The sequence below is a fragment of the Malania oleifera genome, chromosome 9 (assembly GCF_029873635.1).
Source record: "Malania oleifera isolate guangnan ecotype guangnan chromosome 9, ASM2987363v1, whole genome shotgun sequence".
Lineage (NCBI taxonomy): Eukaryota > Viridiplantae > Streptophyta > Magnoliopsida > Santalales > Ximeniaceae > Malania > Malania oleifera.
This window is the reverse complement of record NC_080425.1, coordinates 12,791,916-12,818,830: the sequence shown is the minus strand read 5'-3', so window position 1 is coordinate 12,818,830 and position 26,915 is coordinate 12,791,916. Positions and strand designations below refer to the sequence as shown.

General features: G+C 37.1%; 1 protein-coding gene across 2 annotated transcripts; it reads right to left on the bottom strand.

Annotated features, from left to right (window-relative positions):
* LOC131164880 (binding partner of ACD11 1-like) lies at window positions 1-26,191 on the bottom strand. Of its 2 annotated transcripts, XM_058122405.1 has the most exons (6): window positions 25,796-26,168; window positions 8,721-8,824; window positions 8,557-8,632; window positions 1,740-1,823; window positions 1,095-1,662; window positions 1-347 (listed from the first exon to the last, which is right to left on the bottom strand). In XM_058122405.1, the coding sequence occupies exons 1-6, from the start codon at window positions 25,799-25,801 to the stop codon at window positions 343-345; spliced, it is 843 nt and encodes a 280-aa protein (XP_057978388.1). In that variant the 5' UTR covers window positions 25,802-26,168; the 3' UTR covers window positions 1-342. The 2 variants fall into 2 exon arrangements, with proteins under 2 accessions (XP_057978388.1, XP_057978387.1); XM_058122404.1 differs by lacking the exon at window positions 1-347 and having other exon boundaries at window positions 905-1,662; window positions 25,796-26,191.
* Window positions 26,192-26,915: the final 724 nt, after the last annotated feature.

Below are 26,915 nucleotides of genomic sequence, written 5' to 3'. Positions count from 1 at the left end.
TTGTGGGCAACATGTATATATAAATACAAAAGGATAGGGTCATACCACAGTTCATGCATATCTAATTGCAAACACAATACCTATGCATATCCCATAACTCAATGTTTGGCATGCTAAAATGGAATGAATTACACGTGAAACGGAATGAAATACAGCAAAAATATAAAATTATAAAAATCAATTTCATTCCATTTCATTGCATTCTTACGTTCCAAACAAACCATAAGATCTGTAGGTTGACACCCTCTCTCAAATTGAGTGCGCACTAGGAAGCACTTGCAGCTTATCTTGCCTTCCAGTAGAGAGATTCCGCGGAAGGGGCTTGGCGGAATGTTAGCAAACTCATCCTTCATTGAGATATGAAACGAACTTAGATTGGGCGTGGGGTAAAAGTCCCACCCAAATAGGTAATACTCAATTCACCAAGAAGAAAAGCATAACTAGATGGTTTCTAACTTTCAATGGGAACATACATTGGCCAAAATGCCATAGTCGAATCCCATTAAAGAGCAATTGCAGATTTTTTCCAAGCCAACTAAGAAATTAGATCATTACTAAGCAAATTTGCTTGTTGCTGGAGTGACGATCGTTGGGGCACTCTACCCCATTGGCATCAATCAGATAAAGTTTGAAGAGATGGTAGAGACAACATGAGGGTGAACCTTTCAAAACCTAAAGGTGAGGGATTCAAGTCCCAAAAACAATCTCTTCAAGAATGGAGATAAGACAACATATACCATGTCCCCCAAACCCTCGATGGCAGGAGAGCCTTGTGCACTGCTGGTTCATGGTTTAGAAGAACGTGAAATGAGTAGACAATGGGACCAAAGCAGAGCCATGCAGTTAAGGGAGTTAAACTCTCCAGGGCAACAAATATTCAAAATCCTAATAAGAAAACCAAGGAGAACCCAATAACCTCATATTGTTTTGACTTATTGACATTTTACAATTTCTAACTTTGAATGCATTCCTATCCAACTATAAGGAACAATATTCCAGCACTCACTAGTGCCGTAACAAGATATCAAGAGAATACAGAATCCAAAAAGTATAGTAAAGGATATTTACAGTGGTTGCGAATCAGAGGATCAAACCTTGCACAGGTGCTGGCCTGGAAGGCTGTGGCTCACTAGGTGCAGAAGCTTTTGGAGAATCTGATAGATGAACCTGAGCAAAGTCATCGACCACTTTTCTCTTCTGTTCCTCTTCAGCCACCCCCACTTTCTCTCTTGTTTTCTGGCCAATATCCCCAGCTGCCTTTGCAACCTTACTGAATGCACCAGTTACTGATGTAGCAACCGTAGATACAACCCGATTCTTCATAATGGCAGACCCAGTACTACTAACCTTCTGCTCTGCAGTTGTGAATGCTGATTTTGTTTTCTCTGAGACCTGAAATTTCTTATCCACTTCTCGTACTTTGTCATTTACAATGGAAGTTCCGACACTTACTTTCTCAGTGAACTTAATTTTTTTGTCAAAAGAATTCACTTTAGCGGAGGCTGTTGAAGTCAACTGGTGCTTCTCGTCAAAGCTTTTTGCTTTGTTGACTGCACCTTTGCCTAAGATTAATCCCTTGGCAAGCACACTGCTGACAACTTCCTCTGCCTTTTGAAAAGCAGATTCAGCACCACCAGAAGTTTTAGCTTCCTTTGCCTGCACCTGTGTGGGGAAACTATCATATCAGACTTGACTCATATGGTTAAAGTAAAGACAGAAGCTTTGTGCATTTTTCTTACTGGGGATGGTGCTGAAGGAACAGGTGGCAGCTGGTAATCTGGAACAAGAGCTATTGAGACAGACATATCGACAATTGTTGCCCCCTGAGATAAGCATGCAAGATTTTAAATGAGAATCACTTGAAAATAGTAAAGCAAATATTGTTTTAGATTGTAGTTTCTAATTGCTTGATGTGTATGCTTACCAAAAATCTTGTAAATACGAAGACTATAATTCAATAAGACCAAAAATATTAACCAAAAAATTCCTCCTTTCCCCTTGGTTTAGTCTCAAAATCTATTATAGACTAACATCTTAATCACCTAGAATGCAGATACATGATGTTACTGTGGAATAAAGGACCTAGGGTGTTAAAGCTACTCCCTCTTAGTTCAGTATCCACTTCATACAGTCAATAGACATCACTCTTACAAAAATGGCGAAGCTATTTCCTATGGCCTTTCTGCACAAAAAAATTAATCTTTTATATGAACCAAATCCAAAGACGAGAAAGAATTTCAGCCATAGGTCCCATTAGGTATGCTAAGTGTCATGGGGTAGCAAAATCTAGAGGCCAAAAGGATTACCTATGTGTCATGATGTTACGTTCTTGTAAATGTGACACTTGTCGAATGGCTTGTCAAGCAACCTTGGATGGTTATTCTCGTTGTATGGGTTATGGAATGAACCTTGGTTAACATGGATTCAATTATGAGATGTCATAAAACGTATTCGGAATATCATTGTGACGTTGTAGAAGATCCTAACAGTTGCCATGGTGGCGTTCTTGGGCTATGGTGTATGACCTTTAGGCAACCCATGGTTGGTTACTTGTATATGTAAATAAGAATGCGTTGGAGAAATTACTATTGAATGAACACTAGGTTAGCGACCCACCTACCCGGGTATCCTCTTGGGTACTAAGCGAGCATTTGGAGAAGAGCTTAGAAGCAAGCACTTGACATCCAAGGGGTATCTTGGGCTTCCAAGTGAGAATGGGAGCCCCATGGACGACTCACTAGAGAATGAAGTCATGCGGTACTCTCAGCTAGGAGATTAAGACTTGAACTCGCATTGGCCCTTGTGTACACTCTAGGGCAGTGTCCTCTCAAACTCATTTAGACTATCGAGGGTATTGACCCTTCGTATGTTTGAATCAAGTAGCATATTGCATCCCTTCCGTTAGCTCCGACTAATGGATGGTAAGTGATAATTACTCTAGCATGAGGATTGTACTGCGGGGATGAGAGTTTTGCTTAGTGCTAGTGGAACTCTTTTACTGTCTGGATCATGGTTCCTCAATGATAATTTCAAATGGGACAAGATCTATCATAGTTTACATGAATGAGGATGAGTACAGCTGGCGAAGACTTGATGTAGTCATGTCGTTGTACGAGTGTGACTTCGTCACATTTTAGGCAGATTAAGGTAAGGCAGATTCCTTGTTGCCTTGGGAAATTGACACCCCATGATACTTTGACTTCATTTTTCAAAATATGTTATAAAGCCACATTCATGAAGTGACAAGACTACACCACATGCCATCTAGTTGCACTCATTAAAATACATAAAAATGATCCTAGATCCATTCAATGGTCAAATATCATGGCATGACAGCCCTTGACACAACTGATGGTCATTGAGGAACCAGACCTGAATGAAAATGGTGTTGTGTTTACATCCCACAAGCATTGAAACTATCAGACCCCACAGCACGACCATTGTATAGATGTACCTGCCACTAAACACTCATAAGCCAGAGCCAAGAGAAGTGACATTTTACATACTTGAGGCAAATATATAAAGCTTCATCATCCCTTGATAATCTAATTGGGCATAAGACAACACCTTTTCAGGGTAAACCCTACGGCCATTGCAAATGCTCACCCCAACCTCCAAGTCAAGGTGACACGCAACACCATTCTTCAATAGGTCATCCATAGGCTTCCCAATCCCACATTGAAGCTCAAGAATCCCCTTGAGAATGTCAAGAGCCCACCCCTAAACACTCCTCAGGGTGTCCACTCAATCCCCCAAAGGACAATGAGTGTGATAGGACACACACCTTTCTGTATCATTCTTGCTCTAGCATAAGTAATTGAATGCAGGACTGAGGAATCATGCTTCACCCAGCTAAGAACACCACTCCAATAAATATACGAATACGCCACAAAGCCATGATGATGCTCAAAGTCAATCTATGATTGTATGACATCGGCATAGTCAATTCCATGTTCACAATAGTTATTCCAAATTCCAACACAGCCACATGTCCATCATGTCCTTCTAAGGTTGCCCATTTAGACATCCTGCATTTGTCACAAATGCAAGAACATATGGCCACAACATGTTCCCTTATTCAAATATCCTTGTTGATTAAAATACACATATTAGTCTTCCATTAACACTTCAACAAACTCAAGGAAAAAACCACTCGAACAATAGGTTTCAAGCCAAACCCCACTTGTACATAGCCTGCTTCATTGTCTTGAATCAGACCAAACATGAGCTTTCATAAGACCCTTTTGGAGCACATTCCCCAAAAATCATTCAAGATCAGTCCAAATTGATCTTCAGTTTCCTATGAAAACAACCCCTCAATCTCCAATTCCTTAACGAAGTTGCCACATTTATGGACACTCATCCGACCCATTCGCCATCACAATCCTTAATACGAATCCATATATCTTCCTTGTACCTCAATAAACCAAACTCGCTCGCAATCCAAGTAGTAGAACACCTTCCCAATGATGACCTCAAATCCTAAAAGCAACAGAGATACACTAGTTCTGACCCTAGGAAACTCAATTCCAAATGCCATTCAACGGACAACCCCCTACCACAATCTACACTTCAAGATCCTTAAATGATCCTAGCACTTGGAGATTACTTGACTCTTTCCAGTTGAACAAGTTCATTATAAAACCCCTCTCCTTAAATGACTGTTATATCAAATACTACACTGTTTTTTTCTAGTGTTTGGATTTTCCCTCTTCTTTTTTTTTTTGAAAAGGTAATGAAGCTTTACTAAATAACAAAAGAATTATCAATACAATGACTAAGAAGATAAAGACTAAAGTAGCAGCAAAAAGCTGCAAATGAAGATAAATAAGCAAAGCCCAAAGGCCCATTAGACAGCTAAAAGGAAGATAGTTGCAGAAGTCAAGCCAATTGTTGAACTTCAATTCTTTAATAGTCTTGCCCCAGTGGAAAAGATTGAGAAGTATCTAAGAATAAACTTGGGTTGAGCCCATTTGTTCGCATGAAAAAACATGTCTGTTTCTTCCCAAGTATCCAAGCCAATTGTTTGGGTTTCACTCTTGGTAAAGGAGCCATATCATGGAGTTCCACGCATAACCGATTCTATTATAGTTGTAAAGTTTGTTGCATTAGATGCCACAAGCAAGGAAGTCGAATGGCTTAAAGGTTTGTTAGGAAAATTCCCATACAACCTAAGCCTATGCCACTAATTTCTTTACATTGACATAGTTTGAGCAACTATGGCAAGGGCTTATAGTCATGTTTACAACGTTTTAAGTCTAGTCATATTCGTCTTAAACGTAAGTATGCAATACAGTTGATGCAAGATGGAGTTGTAATGATCAATTTTGTTAGATCAGGCCAAAATTGTTTAATATTTTTACAAAAGAACTTGCAATGAATATGGTTTATAAGACCTCTATGGAGATAAACTTCATATTTAATATCCAATGATAACGGAACCTCAATCAATTCATGAAAAATTCACATCTTTGAGTTCAGTAACTGACAGTATATCATATAATTAACAACAAACACTATAATAAATGCCAGTGCTTTGAAAAGCAAAGGTGTAAGATGGGGTGTTTAACCTTTATAAGGCAAGGCGTAAGCGTTACAGCATTGAGGCATGAGCCTTTCTAGTAATTTTGTATTTAAGATTAAAATATGAAAATAAATTGCATATTTCTATAAAAAAAAATTAATAAAATTCCAAATAAAATCAAATATATTCTGTAAACTACTTGTTGGTATTCAAATATTCTAAATTGAATTCATTTAAGTGGATCATGCCAAGAGATAGTTATAACATTATAAAGTTCAAATTGTTTTTTGATGATCTAAGATGAAACTCTCAATTACTTTGGAAAGGTCGAGATTTAAGAGTTCTAGAGATCAACTCATATTAGGACCTTCTGGTCATAAAAACAGTGTCATCAAAATTTTCCAACCAAGTTTAACTGGAGACAGTGGATTTTTCCAAAGCAGTGAAAGAAGAGTGGGCCCGGAAAGGTATCTGTGCCAGCAACAAGAGGAAGAACACTTTGTCCCTCATCTCCCTTGCCATCTTTTCACTTGTGTGGAAGGAAAGAAATGAGAGAGCTTTTGGAGGTTCGGCCTCAACCACTCATGTTACTAAAGACCAATGGTTTGTTACTGTTAACCAGATGGCATAATGGTTTATTTTTCGGTTGGCTTGACACCCTGCAGTGCAGGTGATTTCCCTCGTATGCATTGGCCTTTTTGAGATCTGGTATTTTACTGTCCTGCAAAGCATTTTGGACATGGCTTATCTTAAGGCAAGCCTTTATCAAGCCTTCCAAGACATTGATAAATACCATCCTAAAGATCAAGTGTTTGTGGGTGAGTTATATGCTGATAATACTAATAGGGGCACTTGATTTATTTCTGTCTAGTATTATAGTTCCAAGAATGCTTTAAAGGTCCATCCTATATTCCTATGTGCATGGAAATGATCCACTTCCAAAAGTTTTTTGGGCATTAACCCCAAACAATCATGAACAATATCGACACTGGTCTTAATAGTGTCATGTAGTGGAAGGAGCACTTTCAAGTTTCAAGAGATGGAGGACTTTGTATGGAACATATATGGATAATAAAACAAAACTGCTAGCTCAAAGGCTTGTCTAATATGCTACAACAACAACAACAACAAAACCAAGCCTTAAGTCTCACTAGGTAGAGTCGGCTACATAAATCCTTTTCCACCAATTTATGCGATCATGGACAATTTCTTTTGAGAAATTCAGGGTCATTAAATCCTTACTCACTATCTTATTCCAAGTTATTTTAGGTCTACCCCTACCCCTCACAACAACTAACTCACTCTTCCTCATTGGCAGGCTATGCGGACTATGTTGCAAGAGCTCAAACCATCTAAATCGTCTCTCCCTTATCTTATCTTCTACAGGAATTACGCCTAACTTACTGTAAATATGTTCATTTTGTAATTTATCTTTCAATGCTATGCCATCCATTCATTTAAGCATTCTCATAGGCTTGTCTAATATGTTATTTCTAACAAAATTTTTGATGTGTTATCACTAATAAAAGCTCTAAGGCATGAGATACCTTCACTTATTCAAAGTAGTTCCAAGATTGCCCTTATTTGATTTACGTCAAAATTTTCCAAATTATAATTGTCCTGTTTTTATTTTATTTATTTTTATTTTATTTTTATTTTTTAGGACATTGGCTTTGTTGTGCATTACAAAATATTCACTTTTATCAATTGCACACTAAATGTGTGGGAGCGAATAAACCCTTAAGGAAAGTGCATTAGTTGTATGCCTTAAAGCTACTTTTTGCTACATCATATCATCTTCTCAACATCATTGTTTTAGCATTGAACTATGGTGAGAAGTATTCTTTCAAAAAGGTTTAGATCGCCAACTAAAAACATTTTAAAAAGGATTGAAGTGTAGTTGATAATGAAAAAAATTTAGGCAACGAAGTTTTAAAGGTGGTGCCTGTGTCTTTGTAGACATGTGCATACATGCATCCAAGGGCACACAAAGTGCACACTCACACATGAACGCACATGATGCTCATGTCATTGTAGACATGTGAGTACATGCATGGACAAGTGCGCAAAATGCGCACTCACTCTCTATCAACATCCATGAATTCTAACATTAAAGAGAAAAGCTACTTCTATCATCAAGACAAAAAAAGGGAAAGGAAATAAGAGATATTATTAGGTAGGCACAACCGCACAAGATATAGATTTGATGTGCTTGACTTACAACCTATTACCAATTGCCAGCACTAAGCAAACTTCTCAGTAGTGCAACAATATAATATTAGAGAGAAAAGCTATCCATTAGACAGAAGGGCAGTATGTGGGTAAGTTTACCAAAAGGATATCTACGGCTATCATATATCTGTAGATAGTAAATACTGTACGTGAAAATTGGATGCATCTTCGACCAGTTGAACCTTTCAGGGACACCAACCCCAAGGAAAAGAAAAATAAATAAGACAGTACTCACCAAATCAACCAGGTACAGGAGTGCCACTATGTTAAGAATAGAAGAGTTCCTACTCGGTGTCAATGAAAAATTTCCACCCATCTTGACTCATATATTCCTGTCCACTATATGTATGTGTATATATGATAAGCATATCAACAGAGCAGAACCCATTAAAGATCTTCAGATGTAGAAGAGAGGTACATTATACAACTAAGAAAATTCTTGAGGGTGCAGGAAGAGAGATACCAACAATAAGGAGACTGCTGGAACTGGTAAGCTTGAGTGAGAAAAGGAGCGTGCCTATAGCATTTAGGTACCCCTCCCAATATTTTGATGGAAAGCAGTTTACTTTCAGAATATAACCCCAAGACAATAGACTCTGTAACAATGCATTGACATACTCTTAAGGTAATAGAAAATGATATACAACAGCAGACTTCTTTAAGAGGTGTTGGTACTGGAATAAGATATTTGGTCATGACAATGGAACACATTTACAATCCACTGGTGCGTGAAGCAATCAAATGAATTTTCATATAAGAACTATCAATTATTAAAAATATATATTGAGTAGTGAATTCACCGAAAGGAGGACTGCAGTCTCTGCTCCTTGTGAATCCTTGAATGTAACATAAGCAATTTGAGATCGCTCACTCTCACTGCACATGCATAATATAAGCTTGACCTTCATTTAATAAAGAAAAGAAAATGAGGAAATACAGATTTGAAGTACTGAAGTTTACAAACCTCTTCATTTCAACACATTCAATGTCCCCAGAAAAAGAAAAGAACTCCTTAATGTCCTGCTCAGATGCCCCCAAGGAAACGTTGCTGACTTTAACAGTTTTTATCTGCAATAAAAGATTACATATATTAAGCAACAGACTTTGCAGGAATATCAGGCTTTCATCATTCACCCATAATTTATGAATTCAACAACTTCTGAGTCATAAGAACAACAATGATGAAAACGGCAACGACAGTATCTCAGACAACATGTCATCATAATTTTAGTTTTTGAAATCAACAATTAAACCTTGGTCTGAGAGAAATTTCATACTCACACTTCAGAAAAAAATAATAAACTTTTCTTTTTGTCTTAACAAGGCACTAAGGGTATGATAAAAAACCAGGGAAAAAATTATAAAAATATTCAGCCACTCAATGAGGCATGCGGTAAAGTTCTAACTCCTCCAAATTAACTCAAATTATCTCTTCTCCTCAAGGCTGACCAAAAAAAACTAGCACAGTTTATCAAGCCTGTAGCTTCAGAATCTGGAACTGCAAACATGGGCATGAAGTATGTTGGCACAGTAGAGAGAGTGCTGCTGTTAAGGTGAGTCTGCCTCACTTAGAATGGTGTTTGTCTTTTCCATCCAGCCAGCCCCTTTCAAGACTGCAATGAACAGTGTCATAGGCCGAATATTTCACACCTTTGTGAAGGGACCATGCAATGCTAGCTAAAGTACCCTTGTTTAACTAACCAGCCTAGTGCTTACCACAATTCACCAATAGAACACTTCCATTGTCATCCAAGCAAACATAAGCGGAAGCAATAAGCAACTTATGAAAGCAATGAAACTTAAGCAGTAAACATTGGAGCAACATAATTCATTATCAACACCATTAATAATGAGTGTCTAGTGAGGGGGGCAAGTAGGCTAAACACGTTGACAATAGCTAGTGATTTTTACAAGTTGATGAACACTCACCCTCCCCTAAAGAACTTTCTATGCTATTCTCACTCTGGCACTAGGAAACATCAATATGACCGAGGAGTCATACTCCCCTTTTTAGCCTAGGGAAAAACTATCTCTGAAAAATAACCCTACACTAGTATTTACACGATGGAAACCCATCCCAAACCTACGAGACAAGCGGTCACAAGCAAGCATAATGCCTTGAACAAGCTCGGCACATGACGCTCCCCCACTTATGTAGTCGACGTCCTTGTAGACTTTGATGCTAGGTACACTTCAACTTTGTCCACGAACAGTTGCATACTTCCGCATAAACTCAGCTGATTTCTTCGTCACCAAGGCCTTTCCACTTCACTAAGAACTCCTGCCGCTTCTTCCTTGAGGATGTGAACTTTTTGTTTGCAAGGATGTCTTCAACTTCTTGTCTGTCGGGTTGCACTGTCTTCAATTCTGCTCTGGTTGATTGACTTTTGCTTGGATCTTTGGTGTCGGCATTGAACAACTTGAGGTAGGTGGCGTGAAACACAGGATGCACTTTCAACCAAACCAGAGGGTCAATTCTGTAAGAGGCCTTCCCAACTTTGGCCAAGATAAGGACTGGTCCTTCATATTTACGAAGTAGTCTCCTATATCATCCCCGTAGTGACCTAATCTATTCAAGATTAAGCTTAACAAGCACCAAGTCACCTACGTTGAAGTGTTGTGGCCTTCTCCCTTGATCTGCCGACTTCTTCATTCGCTTAGAAGCTTTCTCTAGGTAGGCTTGGGCAATCTCTGGGACTCTTTCCTCACGGCTCATCCACTGTGTGAGGTAACAGCGACTGCTGGCCTATAACAAGCTCAAAAGGACTCTTATTGGTTGTTGAGCTCTTTTGGGCATTGAAACATAACTAAGCCACATCAAGTAGTTGCACTCAATTCTACTGGTTGGTGTTGACAAAATGGCGCAATTACTCTTCTAGTAGCTCGTTGAATCTCTCCGTCTATCCGTTTATCTGTGGATGATAGCTCAAAGAGATGTCAAACTATGGATCGAGGATTTTGAAAAGTTTTGTCCAGAAGTTGCCGATGAATCTTAAGTCTTGGTCATTGACGATATCTTGGGGAACAACCCAATACTTCACAATATTCTTGAAGAATAATTGTGTCGTCTCCTTTACCAAATAGTATAATTGTGTCGTCTCCTTTACCAAATAGTACTTTGGTGCGGATATATATGTACCGTATTTCGAAAACTTGTCAATAACCACAAGTATAGACCCTACATCTCCCACTCTGGGCAGGTTGGTGATGAAGTCTCTAGCAGCCTTGCAATCCTCTTTTGCTCCACCTTATCTTGTTCGCAGGTGAGCCAAGTCCTGGTATAATCAACCACATCATCACACATGTGTAGCCAATAATACCTCTGCTTCAATAATGCCAAAGTGCATTGTCATCCTAGATGTCAGACCCACATGGTATCATGACACTCTCTCAACAGTATCTTCCTTAGATCTCCAGCTCGTGGTACAAAAAGTCGGCTACCATGGGTCATCAGCAATCTGTCTTCCATCCAAAACTATCGTGCTTTCCCCTCTTCTACCAGCTTGATGAGGTTCTACACAACTGGATCTTTGGCTAAATTCTCTTTAATGCGCTCCCACGTCGTCGTGATAATAGTATTCACTGTCAAGTGTGTTACCATCTCTAAGGTCTCCAACTCGACTTTCCTGCTCAGTGCATCAGTAACTTGGTTCAAGTGCCCCGCCTTGTGCTCAAATGAGCAATCAAATACTACCAAGAATTCTTGCCACCGGCCCTGCTTGGGTGTCAACTTCGGTTATGTGAAGAAGTGGCTAACACCCGAGTTATCCGTTTTCACCACAAACCTTGAATTAAGTAAGTAATGTCGCCACACACAAGGACAATGTATCACCGCTAGCATCTCCTTCTCTTAAGTTGTGTACTTTCGTTCCGCTTCACTAAGCTTATGACTCTGGAACACAACAGGATTTCCCTCCTGTAACAAGATTCCTCCAAGGGGGTAGTATGATGCATCTGTTTGCACCTTAAAGGGTTTCATGATGTCCGGAAGAGCAAGTAATGGATCTCTTATCATGGCATCCTTCATCAAAGGCTCCTTGGCACTTCTCTATCCAATTCCACCCCTGACCCTTCTTTAGTAGTTCAATCAAAGGAGCAGTTCTCCTCGAGTACCCCCCTACAGACTGCCTGTAATAGTTGGAAAGATCAAGAAAGGAATGTAGCTCCTTCACTGCCGTTGGGATCTTCCATTCTTGAATAGCTCTCACTTTCTCCATATCCATCTTGATATGACCTTGTTCAATCACATGACCAAGGAATTTGATGCTCCGTTAAGCGAAAGAGCACTTCTCTTTCTACCATCCAACACAACTTGGATGGTTGTAGGCACCAGCTCTTGGCCTACTTCTTCCTCTACCACCACCGTGGCGAGATACGTCTATTAACCCCTTCTCCATCCCTTCTTGAGTTGCATAACCGAAAGGATCTTCTCATTGTCTCCTTTCCTTGCAACGAATTGCACCATGCGAGGGTGATCTCCCATCAAACATAAGGAACTTGCAAAAGGCATTGGCACTGCCTTAGTCTCACTTAGGAATTCCATTCCCTTTTCCTACATGGTTAACCTACTAGAGTGTGCAGCGTTCACCTTGCCTACCCCTTGGTGTTTGGCGTGACACCCTGCCTACCCCTCCTGGGCGCTTGGTGTGGCACCTTGTATACCCTCTTAGGCACTTGGCATAAACCATTACTCTTTCTCCTCAAGATTAACTTACCAAAGCATGCAAAATTCACCCTGCCTACCCTTTGGCACTTGGCATGACACCCTGCATACTCACAAGGGGGATTGGTGTAAACCAGTACCCTTTCTCCGTAGTGTTAACTTATCAAAGCATGCAATGTTCACCATGCCTACCTTTTGATGCTTGGCGTGAACCATTACCCTTTCTCTGTAGCGTAGTGGAAGTCCAACAACTCCAACATCAAACCATGTTGATCTCTTTGAGATTCACTCCAATTAATCAACACGTTCCCTCAGTTGGGCCCTTACTTTGGCCACTTTGTTGGCTGATGACTCAGCCTATGCTCCCAGCACATTAATTCTCTAGGCATTGGTTGGCATGGTCACTTATCGAAGCTTTACCAATCCCACAATGAAGGCAAATGAATTCACGAAGCAACAAACCAAGCTCTGATACCAGGTGTCACAGGCTGAATATTTCACATCTTTGTGAAGGGACCGTGTGGCGCTAGCTAAAGCACTATTCTTTAACTAGCCAGCCTAGCGTTTACCACAATTCACCAATAGAACACTTTCATTGTCATCCAAGCAAATATAAGCAGAAGCAAAAAGCAACTTATGAATGTGGAAAACGTACTTCCAACATGTTCTTCAACCAAACACATTCACATGTAGTGTAAACGATGGCCCTACACTTTGACTTAGCACTTGAAATGGCCAACACTACTTGTTTCTTACTCTTTCAAAAAAACAAATTACCACCAACAAAGATATAGTACTCGATTGTGGATCTTGTGTCAGAAGGTAACTCCACTTAATCTGCATCAGTATATCCATGAATATAAGCATGACCCCAATCCTGATGTACGATATCTCTCTAGGTGCACCTTTGAGATATCTCAAGATACATATATTGCATCCTAATGACTTGATCTTGGAGAATAAAGAAGCTAACTCACAACATTTGTTGAGAAAGATATATCTAGTTAAGTGACAATAAGATAATCCAAGTTCCCAACAAGTATCTGTTATCATCTTGGGTCAGGCAACAAATCATTTATATATGGCACTAGCTCCTGTAAGGATCCATAGGTGTATCAACAGGTTTGCATCCCAACATCCTAGTCTCATCTAAAAGATCAAGAACATACATCCTTTGTGACAAGGCAGTTTCCCATATTAGATCTCGATGCTTCTACATCCTAGAAGTGCTTCAATGGTCCCAAATCCTTATTATGCAACTTAGTCTATAGGAAATGTTTTAGACTTTTAGGCTATGGGTACCTTGATCATCATCACCAATAATCACAATGTCATTCACACGCACAATAAACAAAATCCTACCAAATGGAGTATAACAATAAAATACAAGGTGATCTATTGCACACTGTCAAAGGCCAAACTCAAGTACTATATACGAAATCAATCAAACATGATCTAGGAGATCGTTTTAAATCATATAATGATTTCTTGGGCCGACGCACTAAGCCTAATTCCCCCTGAGCAACAAACCAATTGCTACATATAGACCTCTTCTGGAAGATCACCATCTACGAAAGCATTTCTTCACATTTAACTAATGTAGACAACACTGACAAGTGGTGGCTAAGGAGATGAAGAAACGTACTAAGGCAAGTTTGACGACAAGGGAGAATGTGTTTGAATAATCCAAACCATACATCTAAGTGATATCCTTAGTACCAAGGCAAGCCTTCAATCAAGCTACGAAACCATCTAGATTAACCTTCATAATGTACACCTAGAGACAGCCAACCACCAACTTATCAAGAAGAAGGAAGAGATACTAACTCCTAATTATCATTATCCTTTAGCCCATGCATCTCTTCAATCATAGCATTCCTCCACCTAGAATGGGATAAGGCTTCAAAATAGGCTTTGGAAGAGCAATAAAAGATAGGGTACCAACAAAATAGTAACATAAGGGTGACTAGAAATCATAAAAAATAAAATTAGATATTGGATGTTGGGCACAAGTGTGTTCAACTTTTTGAACAACAATAAGAGGATCAACCACTTGGGAAAGAGGATCATTTGAGGAGAGAACTAAAGGCGTAAAAAAGTGGAAGTTGGAAGAGGCTCTCCTACCTTGAATCGTAATGTGTACAAATGCAAATTGGGACTGCTCAACAACGAGAGGGGCTCAAATTGGATGAAGATGTAGGAGGAATGGGCGGAGATTGTAGGTTAGGATTTGGAAGGCTGGGTAGGGGAGGGGACTCATAATCAATAGAACTCAAGGAATCAAAATAGTATGGCGTAGACTCAAGAAAGGAGACATCAGCAGTGCCAAAGAATCAATGTAAATTAGGGTATAACATCAATACCCTTTTGGGTATAGGAATAGCCTACAAAAATACATTTGACAACACAAGGATCCAACTTATCCATTCATGGATTTAACTAATGGACAAATGACACACAATCAAATATACGAGGTGGAAGGCAAAACAAAGGAGCCTTAAGGAAGATAACTGAATATGGGATTTTGCTACCAAGGACACAGGATGGCATTTTATTGATGAGAGAGCAAGCAGCAAGAACATCATCACTTCAAAAAACTTTGGGGAGATTCATTTGACACAATAGGGTTTGAGTGAATTCCAAAATGTATCTCTCTTTTTCCACTCTGCAGGTCCATTTTGTTGTGGAGTGTGGGCACAAGATGACCGATGGATTATATCAAAGTTAGTCAAATAGGTGGCAAATTGAGTAGTGAAGTACTCCTTATCATTCTTTAAAAGTATAAGCACTAACATATCAAACTAAGTCCTTGTATGAGAATAGAAGGCACAAAAGATATTGAACAATTCATAACGGTCTTTCATTAAATACAACCAAGTCATTTTGGAGTAGTCATCAACAATTGTAACTAAGTTCCAAAACCACAACTTAAAGTGACATGACTAGGACCCCAAACATCATAATGGAACAACATAAAGAGCTAACTACCCTTATATTGACTTAAGAAGCAAAGGGAACACGATTATGATTTCCTAATTGACAAGACTCACACTCAAGATTAAACACAAGATTCAAAGTAGGAACTAGTTGTTTTAACTTGTCCAATGACTATTGACCAAGGTGACAATGATTGATGTGGTGTAACAGTGGCACTACAAGTAATAGGAGGAGAGAGTGACTCAAAGTAGAAAAGCCCACCAGTCTCACATCTTGTGCCAATCGTCTTCCTCGTCACAGATCTTGAATAACAACAAAATCAAGAGAGAAATTTACATGACAATTAAATGACTTTGTAATTATACAAACGGACATGAGATTAAAAGAGGATTTAGGAATGTACAAAACCAAAGGAGAGATTGAGGAAGTATGATTTACTGTTCCTATCCCCTTAACTATAGTAGTAGATCCATCAACAAGAGCAACTTGAGGGTATTTTCAAAAAACTAGAGGGCGAAGTTGGTGACACTTGTCATATGGTCAAAAGCAGTAGAGTCGATAACCCAAGCACTAGTGGGAGAGAAACCAAATGACATAAAAAACAATAGGATTTACCTTCTTGAGAAAATGGTACAATGTGATGAGATGCTTGTTGGGATGCCTAATACTGCAGAAACCTAGACTATTCCTCCTCTTACACAATTATAGTACTTTGTTCCCAAAACAAGTGAATAATGAGGGAATTCCTTTAGTTATCTCTTGAAATTATACCACTCATCTGTATTAGCATTTTCATTTCCACAAACTACTATTTGGATATATTGTCGTGCAATTCTAATCCATATTGCATATTAGACATGTAATCATCTAATAAAATTTTCCTTTTAATTTTGATGGTCACATGACACGCCCAAAGTACTTCTCCATTTTATCCAATATGCTAAAACTTTACTTATCACATCTCACTCAATTCTTGTGTAATAGGCCTAGGGTATTTTCTACTAGAACTAAGAATTTCTTAACCATCAAGTTTAATATACACTAATATCCTCCTAAAAAAAAATTGTATTCCATGTATTCCATCTTGCTTCTATTTATCTTAAAGCCATTCTAAATATTTTCCTTATAATTTCAACTGAGATTCCACTCCACCTTGAGTTTCATAATTAAGAAAATATCATCTGCAAAAGAACATACGCAACAAACGTCACTATGGATAGGCCTAGTAAGTACATCTAATGTGATTGGAAATTACCTAGACTCTCCACTATAATAATAGCCATTAGCCCATTGTACGTATTCTTAATGACATTTGTATACCTACTAATTTCTCCTTCTTTCCCTAAAACCCACCATAAAACATCCCCACATACTAAAGGATTTCTTTGTGTCAACACAAATCATGTGTAAGTCCTTTTACCTTAAAATTTTCCATTAATTATCTTAATTTAGCTTTTAAAGTTGATTTCTCAAGCATAAAACCAAATGATTTTATGAAACCCTCTTTTCTACCCTCATTTGTTCAATTATATTTCATCCTTAGCTAAAAGTATCACTGCATGACTCAAGTTTATTTCCATGATAGTTAATGCACTACTGAATATCTCCATCATTTTTGTATCTGGACAATAAAGTGATTTTCCGCTATTCTTTTTCTTCATCTGCACCTTAAATTTTTTTAATATTTATAATTTTTTTAAATAAAAGTTAACCATATTACTCCGTTATCTCCTAAGCACCTCTAGTTTTTCCATTTTTCATCTTCTATATTACTAAACTTCATGACTCTAATTGCAGATAAATCTCAATTTTTATTTTTTTTTTTGTCTTTTCTATATTCGTTAATCCAATTTCAAACCTTCTACTTGATTTTCATCAAAATAGCTTATTGAAAAAGAAGTTCACAATCCTTTTTTTTTTTATGGTCAACTTCTTTGACTAACAATAACATCTTCATTTTTTATACATTTGATATTACTTCGATCTCTACCATTTCTTTCTTTGGATCTAGCAAGTTTAAATATCTCTTTTTTCCCCTTCCTTAGTTCCTATTCTAGAGCATCAAATATACTCCTAAGTTTAGCTACTTTAGCTCCACTAACCACTTTTTCTGCATCTTTACACTTTTCAAAGTTTCATATTTCTACATTGTTGCCATGCCTAAAATTGCATTCCTTTGACCTTACTTGCCTTTCAAATGTACTGATCCTATCACCAACTATCTTTTACTAGTCATGCATCTTCCTCTAGATTCACCTAAAACCATAGTCTTAAACACGAAATTATCAAAGTTTTCGTCAAAATTTCCATTTTTCATCACCATCGAAATCAAAATGTCACTCAATTTCAGTCTTACATAATTGCTGTCGAAATTTTAACAAATCATCCAAAATTTATTGAAATCTTGAAATTTTAGCAGAACTTGTCAAAATTTAACCATAGAATGAAATGACCTTGCAATTCAAACGTAAGATTTAGATGCAAACTGAATTTTCTCTCCTAATTTTTCTTATTTTTATATTGAAACAAAATATTAATACAAGGACTTGAATTATATGAAAAATATTAAACTTACAATAATGTTTTATTTAATCATTCATGTATAAATTATATATATTTGTAAAATAAGTAATATTTAGTTGATTTATAAATTACATTTATATCAACTGAATATGTTTAATACATATATTATCTTACAACTATTGCATCTCAAACACAACATAGATGTATATAATTTGTAACGTACTAGTCCTAAAACTTATATTATTATGTTTGTTAACCATTTCTAAAGTTTCATAAAAGATTACCATGCTTTACTACTAAGTTACATGTCTTTAAAATTTGAAAGCGAAATTGACAGCGAAATTTGAAATTCTTGCATAGTTTTTAAAAATCAAAATCGAAATTGACAGCAAAATTGAAATTCCTATTGAAATTTTCGTGCTTTTGGAGCTTTGAAATTTTAGTCGAAATTGAAATTTAAGACCTTGCCTAAAACAATTTTTACTCTCTCCCCAGTCGAACTACCCATCCTGTTCTAAAGAATGTTTTTATATACAGCATCTCCAACCATCTAGTCACCTTTTATCATTTTATCTTTAATTTTATTAATATTTTCTCCCTTTACGTTCCACCACTAGTTCTCTTACATTGATCTAGTTATCCTTTCTCTTCCATTTTTTTAATACACATATATAATATTAACACTGCATGTTATGTAGTTAGACTCTCATTTGGAATAACTTTATAACCCATACATGATAAGCTATCTACCCTCCTAACCAAGAAAATAACTATTTGACTATTATTTTGTCCAACTCTTGAGAGTTATTAAATGCCTTCTCTAGTCTTAAAACACTTATTTGTTGTTAGAAATTCATCTAACGTAGCAAACTCTAAGTTATGATGACACTCATTTTTGCCCCCCATGACCTTTTTTTTTTTGTTAGTCAGCAACAAGAAATTATATAAAATGAGGCATCAAGGGGATGTCACCCAAGTACAAAGAAACGACGAGAAAGAAACACCCCTTATTGAAAAGTATCAAGAAAATCATGGACTACAAAGGGGTCCCTTTCAACTAGCCTAAAATTCCAACTAGAGATCATAGCAATCCAATGGTCCATGACAGCCTGAATAGGAGAGATAAATCCTTGAAAAGCCCTTCTATTCCTTTCTCTCCGCACAATCCAGAAAATAGCAAGGGCAATAAGGGAGAGAGATATTCTCCCTTATTATATCTGATCCCTTTCCAAGCACACAGTTCACCTCCCACTGTAGCTGCAGCAACCCATTTCTGATTTACAATGGAGATGGCTAAGTTTCACAATTTCTTAGTCCAAGAACAATGCAGGAGTACTAGATCAACCGATTCCTCTTGCTCCAAGCATAAATAGTATCTATTGACAAAAGGGAGACCTTTTTTTCTAAAGATTGCCTATAGCAAGGTTTTTTCCAAGAGTAGCTTTCCATGTGAATAATGCAACCTTTGAAAGGGCTGCCATTTTCCAAACGGAAGTTAGTGCTTCTCCCAGCCAGGGAACTAAGGTGTCTATAGAGAGAGCTGACAGTGAAGTTCCCATCTTTCCTCAAAACCCATTTGGGCTCATCGAAACAGGCCTGACAATGAGACTTATAGAGACTGCTGAAAAAAATCTGTAAAAATATCACGTTCCCAATCAAAAGCATTTCTATTCAAAGGAATATCCCAAACAATCACTTGACTGGTAAACTCCAAGTGTTGGCTAATAAGAGCATCTTTGTTGCTCGCAAGTCTGAAAATGGAAGGGAAAGAGGAGCTGAGCCATGAATTACCACATCAAATATCATGCCAGAAGAAAACATCAGCTCCATTCCCCACATGGAAATAGATGACAGGGAAGAAATTCTCCCATCCCTTTCAAATGTATCTCCAAGCACCCATCCCACGAGCTTCCTTTGAAACTTCAGAGGTCCAACCACTGTGATAGAGACCATACTTGACAGCAATGACATCTTTCATTTATTCTCTCATAGCCTTCGCTGCCTTTTTCTATGCTACCATTCAAAGGCTCCTATGAATATTTCTCACTGCCTGATATTCCTTTGATAATATTATTATTCTTCCCAAAAATTGCATCTTAGGGTCTTTTTCTAAGCCTAATTGCGGCGCATAAGCACTAACGACATTCATTTTCTCTTGTCCTAAGACCATCTTAATTTTTAAGATTCAATCCCTTACTCTTTTAACATAAACAACATCATCTTTTAGGTCTTTGTCTACAATGATGCATGCCCCATTTTTTATTATGGGAATATCTACTTCTATCCTATTCCATGTTTGACGGAATAGCACCGCAAAATTTTGTGCCGCCATATGCTTTTTGGTGACAAATGACAACATTTCTTTTGTAGGATATCAAATACATAAAAGAACAAACATTCTACAAAATAAAGGTAGCCTTAGTTTCTTAATGCCAAATTATATTAATTTTTCTTCTAATCATTATGTTAACTACCTCCATGCTTTTACTTATAACAACTTGGTTTCCAAGTTGCTAATCCAACCCTATCCTCCTAAACTAACTTCTTTTTTAGATAGAAAAAGAAAAGATGTTTTTGGAAGAATAAAACTGTACATACAAAAAGATAAGAAAGCTTCCTACAATGAAATAAAAACAAAATAAATAAATAACACAAGCAAGTTGGTAACGCATGTCAGTCTCATTGGAAATCCACCAAAAAAAAAGTGTTCCTGAAAAGCACATGTTGCAAAAGCACAAAAGAGAAGCCATACACCATCTCTTGTCCCAAATAAAAGATAAATCAACCCCTTTGCAATGAAAAAACATGCATTCTTTCCAACCAAATCCCCCACAAATAGTGAACACCACAAATTGCCACAAACAATCAGCATTTTACTCCTTCCCCAACCCCTAAAAAGGAATAGCCAAAAGATTTTCAAATAATCTAAACATCCTATCTACATGCCCTAGAGAACAAACAATTTTAAAAAATGCGATGCAACCTCTATAACTGTTAAGCACAAAGTACAAACATCTAGGGACAATGCCTTGGAACTCACGCACTTTGCAACTGATTGTTGGTGTTAACTCTATTAAGAACCAATCAAATGAATGCTTTAATCTCATAGGTAACTTTGGAATTACAAATATGACGATTTATCGGAAAAGACTATTAGATCTAATCAAATGATCAAAAAATATTTACAAGAAAAAATTCCCAAGACACCAATCCCAAGCCCTAAACGTCCCTCCTTTTTGAAGGGACACAATCCTCCGACAGTGAAAGCAAAGAAAAGAGCTCCTCCACCTCCCCATCATTTAAATTTCTTCAAAAATAAAAAACTCAATTGAAAATATTACAAACAGAGATAAATGGGAAAGAAATGACAGCATTAAGGACCATAGAGAGGCAATAATGATAGTGAAAGTACTAAATAAGGCAGAATCCACCAGCCAAATATCCTCCTAAAAGAAATTATGAGAACCATCGCCCAGATTATAACTAGTAAAAGGGATGCACAAAGGGTAAATTTGCGAAATAAACCTCCAAGGACTGACAATCAGGTAAACTGAAAACCTATGAAGAATATGCAGTTTATCTCACCCTCTCCTTCCTTCTTCAACTTTCAGCTGAAATGACTTACAAATCAGGTACCAATAAGAGTATGTATGAATTTTGTTTCTCTTTTCTGTTTTAGATATTCAATTTTTCATTCTTTAAACAATTCTCTTTTTTCTTCAAGAGCTTCCATGGGAATTATTTTGACTTTAAGGGCTTCTTGACTTTGAAAATTAATCACCCATATTACACTATTCGTATAATAACAAAGTATAAAAATAAAAAATAAAAATAAAAAGAACCCCAGGGCCTTCATAAGCATATCAATGGAACATCAAGATAGAGACCTTCATAAGGGCTAGTTTGAAACCAAAGAAGATGTTGAATATAACATTAATTTTGAAGAAGGTGACTCAATCATTCCTTATTTCTTCCAGCATCCAGGAAAACAGAGAGGCACTGGGAATATGAAAATGCCGCTCCCCTCTAAGGACAGCACTATTGTGTCTCATGTCAATGTTTTGTTTTCACGACAAACAAACACTATTTCAACAGAAAAGAAATAGGAAATGAAACTTTCAAAAATACAAAGAAAGAAAATAAACCAAGAGCTTGAAATAGAACAACTAAAAAACAAAAATTAGATGCTAGGGCACACCAGACATTACAGAACAGCATAAGAAACGCATCCAACAAAGAGTAAATGTTCACCACTTTTAATGCATTAATATTAAAATAAATTGAATTCAAAAGCATGTCGTTTGAAAATATTTTATATTGTTGGAAATCAAACAGGGAAGTGATAATAGAAACACAGAAACATGAATCGAACTTACAATAAAGAGAAAAATACTATTTATTTACAAGCAGAGAATTAGAATGTATTTGTTATCCTGAACATTTGAAACTCCTGAAACCATATCCTATACATAATACAAAGTGGTGCATACCAATACCATGCTGGTTGTTGTAAATTATTTCTTCTGTAATTGGAGGAGTGCCAGTTGCTTCCAAATATCATTAGAGTTCTCACTACCTTCAGCAGTTGTTCTAGCACCCCATAAAGAAGGCACATAAAACTCTCTTGCCAGACTTGAGCATTGGCCAAGCCCAGGCCGGGTTCAGGCCAGGCCAAAATATGCTCAACCCAAGGCAACTTATTCACAAGATATTAGACACAACACACACACTATTTAGTGGGCCAGGAGGCTCAAGTGCACTGCCATCAATAAAGAAGAAGTTCACCACCTCTTGCTGCATTGTCATTTCCCATCTTTGACAGGTTGCATTGGTCTGACAATGTTTTGTTTTTCTAGATGATGCCTAAATAGTTGTCACTCTTAGTCTCTTTAGGCCATTGTTAGCCAATGTTTGATACTTTGACAAAGAAGTATAAAGGTATCCCAGGACTAATTTAAAATCAAAGGCCACATATAGGTGGTTTGAAAGACATGTGAGCTCTCACGATATCAAGAAAATTTTAAAGGAGAGGAAGCACTGTCTTTGCTAAAATAATCATGATATTTCATGTTAAAACACTCTGTGTTCACTGTGAAAAAAAAAATTAGTAATTCCTTTTCATTTCTTTAAAAACCATGCTCCCCTGTGACAAACTACAATATTATTGCTAAGGATCCCCTAAAGAGCTCATGCTAAATTTAATTTATATAAAAGCTTTATAATTTTCCAGGAATAAGCAAGGGGATTGTGTTCTTATTTAAAACTTCATATGTGCCTCAATTATTAAATCCTTATCTGCGAAGAGCAAGCAGTTCCCCATGCCTACGCCCACATCAACTTCTGCTTGATACTTCTAAGATCATGATTTGTGTTAAATTAGTGCCCATACTCACAAAACACTGTAACAGCACAAGTTGTTTCTTCTTGATGATTGAACATATATATCTGTGAGATTTCATCCGTTCAATCTTCATTCATTTGACCTTATGTGCAAGATTTAAGTTCAGTATTAAGCTAGTAAATAAAAACTAAGTTTGGAAGTTTGGACTTTCAAAAGAAGGAAAGATAAAATAGTCATATTTAGAAAGAAATATTTTCCAATTATGCTGTCTAAAGATGAGGTAGAAAACATTAATAGCCAAATTAATTGCCTTGAGATTTCCAGAGTTGACGAAATCAATGAAAAAAACTATAAATGAACTACCCTTAAATTTTTAGACCACTCATTTCAAATTCTCTTCTTTTTCTCTCTTTTTTCCCCTTTTTTAGAGCTTCAAAATTTCTCTTTGATGTTCCCTTGCCAGAAAAATTTGATGAATGCCACTAAAAAAATAGGAAAAAAATTACGAGAGACTATATCATTAAGGGTACCAAGAAATTTGATAACCTTTCTTAGGACGAGGTCAAAACCAATATGCTACCCAGCTGGCTAGATGCTCCATTTGATATAAAATAATAAACTGTAGGAATGAGGAGATTTAAAAGTATTCCAGAATTATTACTGCTGTAACATAGAATTAGTTATGCTGGGAATTATTCTTTTGAGAGTTCTACCTCAAAAACAGTAAATGCCAATCAGAGAATTATTTCAATCGATTTTATAAATGCATTGTGTCTTATAGATAAGACAGTTATTGCTACCAGACCAACTGATCATTCCACAGCAAGCTATACTCAAACAATGACTAGCCAATTTTGTGATAGACTTCTAAACCCCAAATTCACTGGGCCAGTATATTTACTTGGAAATCTATCAAGCCAGGATATATCCATTGCAGCACATATACCAACATTAAGGTCCCATCCCAGTGATCCCACCAACACATAAAACATTGTACACCTTTGTCCAATTGTGTAGAATTGCTTACAAAAGTCATTTCTAGCTTAGGAGGAATGATCAGCTGAAAATTTGACATTAGACAGGTTATCATAAATTACCTTCCATTGGATGCCCGACTTAACCTAATTCACCCAAGCTGCATAACTACTTAAGGCTACTAAACAAATCCTTTATTTTCCCTTCAGCTCTATATTCTTTTGTTAGATCAAGTAATTGTGTCCATTCTCATAGCTTTACCTTGCATAATTTTTAAGTTGACCCCTTCTCCTTCTAGCTCACTCAACTTGAAACAGACAACTGATTATCTTTGGACTTGCGTATTTATAAAAATCATTGACTTCCTCCCATTAAATCTCAACAATTAAAATAAGGACTCTCCTATCACTCCAACACAGTGGAATACCCAAGATACAAAATAAGTTTGATTTAATCAGTCATAAACCAACTGTCACAGAAGCAGCAGAGTCAATCTCCCCTTTATCTATTATTCTATTGGTTTGAGTTGATGGTAGAAATTAGACAACAGACACTTCTTAAAAGAAAACTCAAATCCTAGTTAGCCAAACATTACTCAGGAGCATGAAGAACTGATAACTCAATAGCTGGCATATATGCATACAATTAATTTACAGAATATTAAACATTTCAGTTATATGAAGCATTCTCAAGTTGTAGGCATGAACAATCTTCCCAATGAACTAATAAGGCATCAACAGACAATCCACCTACATAATGTGTAATTCAAACGAGACCAAACTTTACAGGAAACTACAAGAAGCTGAATCTCTCTTTTAGGGTACCAATTTGCATATACTGGCCACCAGTCATAGTTGCCAACCCTTGAGATGGACAAAATTGACGTACTAAAGAGCAAACACTATTGTCGAGACAAGAACTGCCGGAAACAAGAATTCTAATCGAAACTATTCTCCCCACGCGAATCCTAATCCAAACAATTAAAATTACAAAGAAACATAGAAAAGGATTGGAGAGATTTGTACTACAACAGAGCGCTGCAAGTCAACTATCAAAAAATCAACCATATAGCACGGTTCAAGGATCAACCATTCACAGGCCATCTTTCTTTCAGTATGAATCTTCCCTCCACAATAAAAAAGGAAAACTGCAAGTTGCATAAATCTCACACTAAAGCAAGAAAAACAAAGTTTACATGGTGGACAGATGAAAATTCAAAGAGATCTATAGCTGTTACTGAATCAAAGACGAGACTTGATGTCAACTATCAAAAAATCAACCATATAGCACGGTTCAAGTATCAACCATTAACAGGCCATCTTTCTTTCAGTATGAATCTTCCCTCGACAATAAAAAAGGAGAACTGCAAGTTGCATAAATCTCGCACTAAAGCAAGAAAAACAAAGTTTACTTGGTGGATAGATGAAAATTCAAAGAGTTCTATAGCCGTTACTGAATCAAAGACGAGACTTGCTCGAGAAGCGATCAATAAATCTGAGCGACAGATAACACTGGCAATCATTCAAGCAAGAGTTGACAACTCCTGAACAATCGAACACACACAGAGAAGGTGAGAGGGAGAGAGATGATCGACACATACCGACATGGCGACTGCCTTCGAGAGATGAAACAGGGGATCTGGAGTTGCCGGAAACCTCAAAGCAGCGACGGAGCAATACTGGTTGACGGGAATGCAGAGAGAGAGAGAGAGAGAGAGAGAGAGAGAGAGAGAGAGAGAGAGACTAGTTCCAAAGAAAAAGAGGAGATGCGGAGTGGGGAGAGAGAGAGAGAGAGAGCGGGCACAGGTTTAAGACAACGCGCCAGTAGGCTTCGCCGGCAGTCGTCGCACGTGGGGGAACCGTCATGCAAGGGCAATTTTCCGGCTCGAGCGTGTGAATCGGCGTGTTTTATGGGCTTATGGCACGTAATTGAAGGGTCGGAGGGCGTGACCAGACCTCTCCTCTATGGTCCGCTCACCTTTGAGTCATAGGAGACGGGCGCCAGGGGCTATACGTTAGGCCGGTAAGATTGAAATAAAATGGAATTTATATTATTTAATATTTTATATTCTTTATTTAAATTTTCATTACGTTTTATTCTCATTTAATTTATTTTACAAACTAAACATTTGTTGTTCAAAAATAACTTTTGTTATCTTTTCTTGGCAGTCTTTGAAAATATAAATTTATTTAGATTTAAATTTATAAGAAATTTGATAATAAAATAGTCTAGTATAATTTTGAAAATATATTATTCATCTTGTTCTATTAGCTTCAATTTTTTTTTTTTTAATAAATAGCACCTAGTAATAAGGTTAAAACTTAAATCATCCTTATATGGTTGACTTCCTTCCTACATGAAACTTTGATTATCTCTTTCATTCGATCTCTAATACCTTCACTAGAGTAGCCTACACTTGTATTGTATGTGAGACGTAAACATTGTGTAAGATTTGTTAGGAAAAAGAGATATGAAGGTGATGCTAAAACATAATAACCTAAAATAATCTTACACTCTTGTTCAAAATAATATTAAGTAGAATAATCAATTATCAAAAATTAAAAACAACATAAATCCGCACGCAAGTACGAAAAGACACCAAAATTTACACGAAAAACACTTTGATAAGAATAAAAGCACGAGATAGGAATTCCCCTTGTTTCAATCTTCCATGATATGAAAACTAGGTTACAACTAGTCTTCTTTAGTTGAAACTAGAG